The sequence below is a fragment of the Musa acuminata genome, chromosome BXJ1-11 (genome assembly GCF_036884655.1).
Source record: "Musa acuminata AAA Group cultivar baxijiao chromosome BXJ1-11, Cavendish_Baxijiao_AAA, whole genome shotgun sequence".
Classification (NCBI taxonomy): domain Eukaryota; kingdom Viridiplantae; phylum Streptophyta; class Magnoliopsida; order Zingiberales; family Musaceae; genus Musa; species Musa acuminata.
This window is the reverse complement of record NC_088337.1, coordinates 31,937,758-31,948,396: the sequence shown is the minus strand read 5'-3', so window position 1 is coordinate 31,948,396 and position 10,639 is coordinate 31,937,758. Positions and strand designations below refer to the sequence as shown.

Sequence of the window (10,639 nt, the reverse complement as noted above, 5' to 3'; positions counted from 1 at the left end):
ACTAGTGAGGATAAATATACATCAGATTTAACATTAAATCAATAAAAAAAAAACTTAAGCTTTTAAGTTATAGGACAAACCTAATTTATGTAATATGACTCTCTAAATCTTTAACAATATAAGATTATTCACATAGTTTACTTTCCTTCATGAATATTTCCAACAAAGAGATGATGTGAAGAAATTAACGATATTTTTTTGTGTGGATAATATATTGAATTTTTATCGAGGGGTTGAACGAAATCACGTGTAACAAAGTTGGATGAATTAATTGGCTTCATTTTATTTTCGGATGTTGAGTGATTAAAGGGGCACGGAACGATCTTGAGGCGCCGCGGCCGTGGCAGCGTTGCGCCACCGATGACCGCTGGTTTGTGATGAACAAAGCAATTAGTGCTCCGCTCCCGCCGACCGGCGTAGTTGACGGAAGGCGCTCGGCCATGTGACTCGCACAGCACACGTCTCATGACTCCGCGGGCATCTCACATGGAGCGCCGCATGCGGCGGTCCACTTCGTTCCCCCTTCTTCCGTCGCTTGGACTCCTCGGTTTCCAACCCCGCCCCACCATCGACCGCGTGCATACATACATCTCCCTCCCCACCACTCCCTTCTCGTGCGCTGGCGGGCGGGTCCGCCGTGACGTGCGCCTTAGAGTCTACGCGTGCTTCTCTGCCGAAAGCAATACCTCAAACAGATGGTGGTGGATATCTTTACCTCGGCAAAATAAAGCACATCGACGCTCGGCATCCACATCTTATCCGAAACCGAAGGCTTCTGTACGAGTTTCTCCGGTTCGGGACGTCACACGCTCCAGGTTTATTATCTATGTAAAATAACGGCTCTCAGCTATTCGACCTATTGCCGCTGTGAGACTTCCACGCGGTCGTCGCGATGTTTCGTGCCATTTCTAGTGTTATTAATATTATTTTATTTCTTATAAATAACTGAGGTCAATCCACACCTCTCTTCCCATGCCGTGAACTAAAATAAGAGCAGGAAGGTCAAAACACGGAGATGGCCTTTTACGTTCGAGAACGTACGTCACGATGGTCGATGACGTGGATTGCAATGAGGGCTTCGATCGATAGATATTGCGGTCCACTGTGATCCAGGAAATATCCAACAGATAAAAGGACTCGACAGCGCGATGGGTAAAAGCGGTAGTACTCTGCAGCGTATAGGGGCCCGGGCTCGAGACCAATGCTTCCTCCAATCCCAGGGCCGGTAGGGGAAGTGGGAAAGAAGGAAAACATCCGAAAGCGCGCCGTTGTTTGGATAAGCTCTCCCCGCCGCCCATGTCGCCTCCTACAGTCATGTCTGCCTTCACCGACACGCCTTGGAGTATAAGAATTATTGCCTCTTCCGCGTCCTGCCGGCTTCCTTGTTCCGATCGTCATCCCTTATCCGCCATTTTATATCCGTGTTGTGTGTGTATATATATCTCCTCCCCACCATTTATGCTTTCAAGAATAGCATAAGCCTTTTCCACGTTTCTAACGCAGCTTTTGATCGATCGAGTTTTCCTCCTCCTCTTTCGTTGATACCTGAGAATTGGATGGCAGCGTCTGAGATATCGGCGAGGTCGTCGCCCGCGCCTTCCAATCCCAAGCCGTTCCCCTCGAAGTCGGCTGCTGCTCCTCGGGGACATGACGCCTCCGCCATCGTCGCTTACGAGCACTACCTCCGCCTCCCCGAGTTGGCCAAGCTTTGGAGCTCCAAGGACTTCCCCCAGTGGGCCGACGAGTCCATACTCAAGCCGGCCCTGCAGGGCCTGGAGATCACCTTCCGGTTCATCTCGCTCGCCCTGTCCGACCCCCGGCCCTACGCGAACCACCGGGAATGGAAGCGGAGGCTGGAGTCCCTCGCCGCGCGCCAGGTCGAGCTCATCGCTACCTTGTGCGAAGAGGATGGCGGCGCCCCCATCGCCGACCTCAGCTCGTGCAAGGGCCTTCTGTCACGGGACAAGAGCTCGCAGGAGGTGTGGAAGGTTCCCGGCACGACCAGCGTGGTGAGCCGCACGAGCGAGAAGAGCCTGCTGCCGCGGCTGGCGACGTGGGAGAAGTCGGAGGACGTGGCCTCCAAGATCCTGTTCCAGATCGAGAGCCAGATGCAGCGGTGCCGGTTCACTCTGGGGTTGGGCGAGCCCAACCTCGCAGGGAAGCCCACGATCGAGTACGATCTCGTCGTCCGCCCGTCCGACCTCCACGCCCTGAAGAGGAGCCCCGGCGGATCGAAGGACGCCAAGGACCACGAAGACCAGGCGCTCTGCACGATCCAACAGATCCTCGAGTCGTGGCTCTTCGCCGCCCGCGAGCTCTTGGCTCGGATCGAGCAGAGGATGGACGCCAAGGACTGGGTGCAGGCCGGGAGCGATTGCTGGCTGCTCGAGCGCGTGTGGAAGCTGCTGTCGGAGGTGGAGGACCTCCACCTTCTGATGGACCCGGACGACTTCCTCCGGCTGAAGAGCCAGCTGGGCATCAAGGCCACCTCCGGCTCGGAGGCGCTCTGCCTCCGCTCGACGGCGCTGCTCCAGGTGACGAGCTCCTGCAAGGACCTGAAGCGGACGGTGCCGTGGATCCTGGGGGTGGAGGCGGACCCTAACGGGGGGCCTCGGGTGCAGGACGCCGCGATGAGGCTGTTCCACAGCCGGCGGAGGGGCGAGGGCGACAACCTCGGGAAGATAAATCTGCTACAGGCGTTGCAGGCCGTGGAGGCGGCGTTGAAGAGGTTCTTCTTTGCTTACCGGCAAGTGGTGGCGGCGGTCATGGGGAGCCTGGAAACGAGCGGCAACCGAGCCGTGTACGCGCCGTCGGAGGCGTTGGATTCGCTGTCGCAGATGTTCTTGGAGCCACCCTATTTCCCGAGCTTGGATGCGGCCAAGACGTTTCTGGGAGACTTCTGGCAGAACGATCTCAGCCGGAGCGGTGGCAGCTCTTCCAACACAAAGTGGCACTGACAAGCGTTTGCATCTGGCCGACAAAGATGAGATTTTGGCTAAACATTGTAATGCAAGATAGAACAACAACAAGATGATGTTTTGTGGATTTTTCTCATTTCTTCATAAGTAGATCTGTAATTTATGGTACACTATGATTAATTGTTTTGCAATTTCACAGTTGGGTTAATCATGATGGTAGATGCCAATGACCAAGACAAATCATCTTCTAATGGAGCAAGATTCATCCACGAGTTGAGTGAAAGAGTTCCACAAGGACAATGACTATAACAAATCCTATCTCAATTTGCAGTCTTATGAGAAGCAAAATTTTAGATAAAATGCCGTTGACTTATTACTCCTGTTTATAATGTTCCAAATTATTGAGATTGATAAATAATTTTAAATTCCTAAAACCTCCGATTTTAGGTATTAAAAGATTTCTATGTGAAAGAAAAAAAAAATAAAAACTAAAGTTTATCTAACTATAAATACCACAGATATCTCTATATTTTGGTGGAAATCTGAAAACATGCTAGTAGCTTAAGACACAATATATCTTTTACAGGAGGCACAAAATAGATTAAGATACTCACAAAGAGAAATATTGTTAAGGTTCATACATATTTTTTTTATTTTTTAAGATATATTAGAGGATAAGGAATTCAAAAGACTTTTGTGAAGGAATTTTTTTTTTCTAGTAAATCTATAGAGGATGTGAGAAAATATGAAACAAAAATTAAAGTTTATATAACTGGATATACAGAAAAAAATTGAGCTTGAGACTAAATTATCTAAAGTTCAGAAAACTTACAGTTTGCTCTCAAATGGTGAAAAATTTGACCTTTTCCTTTTTGGTATTAAGGTGCTATTCACCATGGTATATAATTTCAAATGATACCATCTGGTACGAGCGATACATACCGATCTAACGGTATACCGAAATACGGATCGCTCGGTACCGGACGGAACGTGCTACAATGCTACCACTCGATACGTCCTAGTGTACCACTCGATACATGATATCATACCGTATCGAGCCAACCTCGAAACATCGATACAATACGGTATTACATACCTTGGTATTCACCTACACAAATGAAGTTATATATCATTTAACCAACAAAAAGTATAAAAATTTCAACAAGGCAAACTAGCGCTAAGATGAGCGATGCTGATAAATTTGTGATTGCGTGTAGGACAATGGTTTGGCAGATGCTGGAATCATCAACTTTGTTCAAGATAAAAAGAACACTGCAGCATTATCTCAAACTTTCCTGAACTCTATACGACAAGAAAAGAATAATAAAGAAGTATGGTTGTATGTGAGTGGAAGAGAAGTATCCCTTTGCCGAATTGGTCAGTTCTACTAAAGGATTCACGTTAGAATGGAGAACAGCAACTCAAAAACCGAAAGAAAAGGTAATGGAACGCAGAGTCAGCCACGGCTATAGTTAAGAGGCAAAGCCGAGAAAAACAGGCACTAGAGGACTCTGCAAGTAAAAGGTAATCACTGCAAAATTGATATCATCCATACACAGTTGCACAAGATTGAAATATGAATCAGATTCTGCACAAGGACCAACCGGAGACAAATCCAAGAGTAAGAATGCAAGATTACTAAAAAGAAGAAAAAGGATGCTGCTGACTCAGAAGCCAAAGAAAATAAACCACAAACAGATCAATCAACAGAGTGCTTCAAGAGAATTCAATCACATTTGTTGCATTTCTCTCGTTGTAATCAACAAGGCTATCTTAATCTGGAAGCAATTGACCACGTAGGAACCAAAGAATGAAACTAAAAGGCAAAGCTTAAACTCTTTGATGGCCTTTACACCTTCGGCACCGTGCATTGAACAAGGGCATAACTACCAGAAGCATCTACAGCAAGCTGGAAGACCAGTAACATCCTGCACTAGGAATCAATAAAAACTGTAACACGTACGAACTAAGGAAGAAGACAAGAGGATGGAAGAGAAAAAAGCGGAGTGCAATTATTAGCAGAAGAAGAGTTGAGGAAGGAATCGATATCCATTCTGATGATTCCTCCTTCCACCACCTTTCGTTTATTCCTTTACCGCTGTTTTGAGAACTGAAAGCAAGGTGGAAAAAGGGGAAGGTGGCTACCATTGGTTCTTGGTTGAGAGATAACATGATTTAAAACTTCTGATAAATTTGGAAACCTAAATCGTTCAAATTATTAGCATTTTTATTAAAAATGACACACATTCGCTTGCTTTGTATTAGCTTTTAAACATTCTCTTTTGACTAGACTCTTGACTTGGATCTTTCTCAAGGGAATATTTTTTTCTATGCTCCAAATCAAGAATTGGGACAATTTATAGCACAGCACAACTATAAAAAATTGTCACTTTTTTTCCATATATCTCAGGTGATCTAGCAGTTGAATCTTATTTTCATATTCTAATCGTTGACCTTTTTTAGCAATACTTTGTATCACACTTTAGGCCCATATTAATAAATATATATCCATTTTCTACCTTTGTATTTGCCATTTATGGATCTCTAAGCTATCTATGGTTCCCACTTTAGAAAACCACAAGTAGAAGGCTCGTCCCTTATAGGACTGCCATAACTCACAACAAAATTACAAATATGGTTCAATCCTAATCCCTTTTCTTTTACTGTAGCGCAGCACATCCAGTGCTCAGAGTTCAACATGAAATGTTGCTTGTAGAATAAACTACAGAAATTTCTTGTTACTGTAGTCTGATACACACAAGCTAAAGTTGCTTTTGCATCAGGGTACGTTCTGGCAATAACTTTACATCGCCAAAGTTGTGTAGCATAGCTACTCTGATGCTATACATAATTATGATACTACCAGCTCATATATGTAAGGCAAAAATAATGTAGGTTTCAACTTATAAGACATACATCAGGTGGCATAACAGCATTAAGGAAAAATATTGCCGCAGACTCTAGCCAGTGGAAGAGTTTAAATGACAATTGACTCAATGCATCAAGGTTTCTCTATTTTATGCTACTAACAACATTGACAGATAGATGTCAACAAATAAATGGCAAACAGGTGAACCCAAATAATAGAGTTTATATGTTACCCGCAAAAAAGAACATAACATGTTTAAAACATGGCAGATTGATAATATGCAGTGTCAAACAAACTTTAAAAATTCAGGTAAAAGTAATTAAAAAAATCTACACTGCAAGAAGAAACAAGCAGGTGGACATAATTTCAAATAACATTGGAAACCAAACTTTTTTTGTCCCTCAAATGGGTGTTGAACTCCTGGTATACAATTTGCAGTAGATATCCATGTGAAATAAGTGCAAGATTGATATCCCAAAAGATAAAAGCTTTGAAGTAATGCACGAAAAGTTATCAAAAAACTAAATGAAGCTTCTTAAGCAGTATCACCATATTCATCCATGAGGTCAAAGTGGAAGCATCTAACTAAGGCAACTATAGGAATTTGTATCTAAACATATAAGAACATCTTTTGGAGTTACAACATTAATTCACATGTAAGAGCTGAACAACAAAATAAGCGAAATAGATAGTTAACTGGGAGAAAGAATCCTCGCCTTGGGGAAGGACTCACAGAGATCGTGTTAAGCAGGCCTTTACTCCAGGTAAAAGAAGTTGGGACCCTGCCATGGCTCAGTGATTCTCCAACAAAAACTGGACGGCTTCAGATGTTCTATTTTATAAACAAAGGCCCATAGAAGATATGTTGCAAGAGATGATATATGGTTCCAATCCAGCCTATAGCACTCGGTCCATGGAATTGATGCCTTTACACAATCACCAGATTCATAAAGTTCATCGATGAGTGTATTATATGTGACCAAGGTTTGCATAATGTTTCTTCATTTCATCTCAGAATGAATGTGGCAAGCTTCTTCCACTGATCCATCAGAACAAAGACCATGGATGATAATCCTGTGAATAATGGCATCAGCTCCTTGTCCCGCATGGGAACCTCCTCTGCAAATGTCAAGAGCAACATCAAGATTCTTAATTCAACAAAGACCACTAATTAACAAACTTTATGTCACCACATCGGTCTGAACCCTACACAAAGCTACAAACAACAGGCTGGGATTTCGTATGTCACAATGATAGGACTGCAGATACTGCTGGCTATCTAATTGAAAAACCAGATCCCCTCTTTGGACACTCTGCAGAAGTCACTTATCAGGGCATTGTAAGTGTGAGAGGTAACAAGTGCAAATAGCTTCATCAATTCTTATCTTTGCAGTCCATCTATCATCCATGTACACCAAAGACTTCCAAGTTTTCTCATTGCCTTCTTGTGACTTCTCTAATACCTGGAATGCCTTGCTAATGTACCCTTCTCACATAATCCATGTATCGAAACATAGGAAATCACTGAATCTGGATGCAATCTCTTATCTTGCTGTTGCAAGTGTTCTCCAACGATGATAGTTTCTTCTGGCCTTACATTCCATAAGAAGCCTCTAACAGTATGTTATAACTGACAATGACATGATTCCTTGTTCTTCCCATTCATTCCCACAACTTCAAAGACTCCTGCTGCGCTGCAGAAGCCATCACGCAGGATGACAGTGTCAAGAATCAACCCTGTCTTCATCATCTCCGTGTACACTTGTGATGCCCCATCCACATTCTCCACAAAAACCAATAGTCAAATACTAACTAGCAGAACGCGTCAGGATGGCAGTTGCTCCTCACCACTCCAAATCTCCATCACCTCTTGCAGACCCATTCTTTTGTCGCACATTTTATCGAATACCCTGAGCGCTTTCTTCGTATCTATGTTTTCAATCAACACGCACATAACGGTGCCGCGAGTGATGCGGTCGGCCTTCCATGCCGCCACATCGGATCGTTTGTAGGAGCTCTATCGCACGATCAAACTGCTCTCGAGCATAGACGCCTGGGACGAGGATGACGCAACTATGGAGGTCGGAGAGGGCGCGGGCGGCGGCGAGAAGAAAACGAAGGACTAGACCTGGTCCTTGCGCGGCCGGTGGACGAAGGCATCGGGGAGGACGCTACGAGAGCGGGCGTCGACGCGTGGATGGTTGCTAGGGCTTCGTCGAGCATAGGGGCACAAAGCGGAAGAAGCAACATGTAGAACATATAAAGGAAAGCAAGTAGATAATACGAGTAATATCGATTTTTCTTTTTTTCCAAAAAATAGTAAAATTATATTAATTCGATGACCAGATTATATTATAATATGGTCTTTGTATAATTACACATCAACCATTTAATCTCTTTCAACCACACGAGGAGTGACGTCACCAGGCCGAATCCAACGGGCGTGACGCGGACAGCACTGCGGTGTGCCGACGCCGCCAGCTCATTCCCCACTTGCCCGTCCCGCCGATCCCGTCCCCGGTGAGCCTACGCAAGTCACCGGAATCGATCCGGAAAGATCTGAAGCTTTCCCGATACCACGACGGAAGACACGAGAGCCTCGTCCTCGCTTACGAGCGTTTCCTCTGACGCCTAATTCTTCTTTGGATCAAAATGGGAGAAGAAAGAGAGGAGCAGATGAACAGAGATTTCTTGCTTGGAATTCCATGGGATTACTACGACATAGCCGAGTTGAGTGCGCCATGAATCACCCAAAACGAGAAGGAAGGAAGGAAAAAAGAGGCTGCTTTGCAGCTAAAATTCCAATCTCTGTATACAACACCGTCCGAAATATCCTCCCAACCCCAAAAACACCAAAGAATAAAGACCCAAAATTTAGATGAAGAGAAAGCAGATCTCATACCAGTAAGAGCAGCATTAGATAGAGCGACGCTGTACAAAACAGAGCAACCTCTTCGCGGCCGTCCGCCCCTGACGTCACATCTTCCCTGACGCCCGGTGGCGACGACATACTCGCTGGCGGTGTGTCCACCTCCTCCGCCGCCTGCGGCGCCAGACCTGCCGCCTCCGGTGGCTGCGGCGCGGCAGCCACCGCCTGCATCGCGCCGCTGGTCTCCCCCGTGAAGATTTCCCTTGGCAGTAGCACTTTGGAGACGGCGAATATGGCTACCGGGTTCTGGTCGAACACGGTGCGGGTGATGGACGCCTGGACCACGCCGGTGTCGATGGCCACCGAGCCGTTGACGCGGGTGATGTTGAGGGTGAAGCGGCCGGCGCCGGTGTCCTCGGTGGCGAGCGTGGGCTGGACGGGGTTCACGATGGACTCGAGGGAACCGAGGGGATAGTAGGACTGGAGCACGTGGAAGCGGAGAACCACCGCCTTGCGATCCGCCGGCAGCGACTGCAGCCGCTCGGTGACGGGGAGATCCGCGAAGGCCTCGTCCGTGGGAACGAAGACGGTGATCCCGGCGCCGCGCTCGGCGGCCTCGAACTCCGACGCGACGCCCGACGCCTCGAGCATGGAGGCTGCCACGTTGAAGTCGCGGCCATCGACGAGGACCCGGGTGATGTTGACCCGGACGGAAGGTCGGGTCTCGGAGGCGGCGAGGTCGAACCCATAAGGGAGGAGGAGCGCGTCGACGGCGAAGATGGAGACGTTGTAGGGGAGGGTGCCGACGAGGTCGAGGACGGTGGCGTTGGAGGCGGAGAAGGGGAAGGGCGAACGCGCAGTGACGGCGCCTTCGTCGTCGCGGGTGAGGTTGACGGCGCCGAGGTTTCCGGCGGCGCGGCCGGTGGTCTGGTAGAGTGTGGTGACGAGTTTCCCGCCGGCGGGGATGCTGCGGAGGTCGGGCCAGGAGAGGTACTCGAGGAGGACGTGGTAGCGGAGGACGTCGGCGATGTCAGCGGCAGCGGCGGCACGGGCGGCGGAGGAGCGGAGGAGGTAGGCGTTGGGGACGGCGAGAATGGTGAGGGAGGAGCGGCCGGCGAGGTCACCGGGGACAGAGGTGGATCTGAGGAGGCGGTTGAAGTCGGAGAGGTCGGGGTAGGCGGAGAGCACGGCGGTGATGTTAACGGACGTGGACACGGGGGGGAATATAAGCAACAGGAAAAGGAGGAGAAGCCGGGCAGGGGCAGAGTGGGGAATACGCAAATGTGGGTGGAGAGGAGGAAGAGGAGGAGGTGGAGATGATGCGCCCATTCCAATTAGCTGCACTGTCTTCCCCCCACCCCACTCTCCTCCCCAGTGTGAGCGAGAGAGAGAGAGAGAGAAAGAGAGAGAGTGAGAGAGAGGGAGGAAAGTAGATAGAAATATGTGGGAGATGATGATGAGGATTATATATTAATGTATCATATTTATTACAATAATAGTTTAACCCCACGAGATTTAATGTGAGAACGTGATCGGATCAGTTCGCGGTACGTTCACCTACGATGCACCAGTTTGCATGTCCGACGACCGTCGCCCAGGCAGGAGGAGGAAAGGTTCGTTGGGTGAGCGGTGGTGAGACCGTCAGCGTGGCGCCTAGTAAGGTGTACGTAGCGTTGGACGTGATCAGCGATTCGGTACAAGGCCTCGAACGCGCATCGCGAAGCGAAGGCCAATGGTCGCTCGAAACGCTTCGCGTTGGCTATGATGGGAAGTGCGATCTGGCCGTCATGCACGTGGTGATCGTGAGAACGCGAACACGTGGCGCTTCGGCGACGTCGCTTTAAAGCAGTAGCTGGGTATGTGCAGACGTTTGTGGTACGACTACAAAATTAGTAATAGTATTAAAGAAAGATATAAAAATTACGCAGCGGTAATTAAATAAAGAAAATATGTGGGGGGGTACGGATTACTCTTTTGGAGCTT

At 47.7% G+C, this 10,639-nt stretch overlaps 2 protein-coding genes across 2 annotated transcripts; one reads left to right on the top strand and one right to left on the bottom strand.

Annotated features, from left to right (window-relative positions):
* The first annotated feature begins 1,373 nt into the window (after positions 1-1,373).
* On the top strand, positions 1,374-3,114 carry LOC135597729 (nematode resistance protein-like HSPRO2). The gene has a single exon (XM_065091095.1). The coding sequence runs from the start codon at positions 1,557-1,559 to the stop codon at positions 2,955-2,957; it is 1,401 nt and encodes a 466-aa protein (XP_064947167.1). The 5' UTR covers positions 1,374-1,556; the 3' UTR covers positions 2,958-3,114.
* Positions 3,115-6,373: 3,259 nt separating this feature from the next.
* Positions 6,374-10,090, bottom strand: LOC135597730 (fasciclin-like arabinogalactan protein 4). The gene is made up of 2 exons (XM_065091096.1): positions 8,690-10,090; positions 6,374-6,906 (listed from the first exon to the last, which is right to left on the bottom strand). Exons 1-2 carry the CDS (start codon positions 9,983-9,985, stop codon positions 6,877-6,879), a joined length of 1,326 nt encoding a protein of 441 aa, XP_064947168.1. The 5' UTR covers positions 9,986-10,090; the 3' UTR covers positions 6,374-6,876.
* Between the last annotated feature and the right edge of the window lie 549 nt (positions 10,091-10,639).

Bases quoted from the DNA above. Each gene is read 5' to 3' on its own strand.
- LOC135597729 (XM_065091095.1), top strand. From the start codon at position 1,557: ATGGCAGCGTCTGAGATATCGGCGAGGTCGTCGCCCGCGCCTTCCAAT.
- LOC135597730 (XM_065091096.1), bottom strand. From the start codon at position 9,985: ATGGGCGCATCATCTCCACCTCCTCCTCTTCCTCCTCTCCACCCACAT. The intron at 6,907-8,689 runs GTATGAGATCTG...TGACATTTGCAG, and splicing joins ATCTAATGCTGCTCTTACTG to AGGAGGTTCCCATGCGGGAC.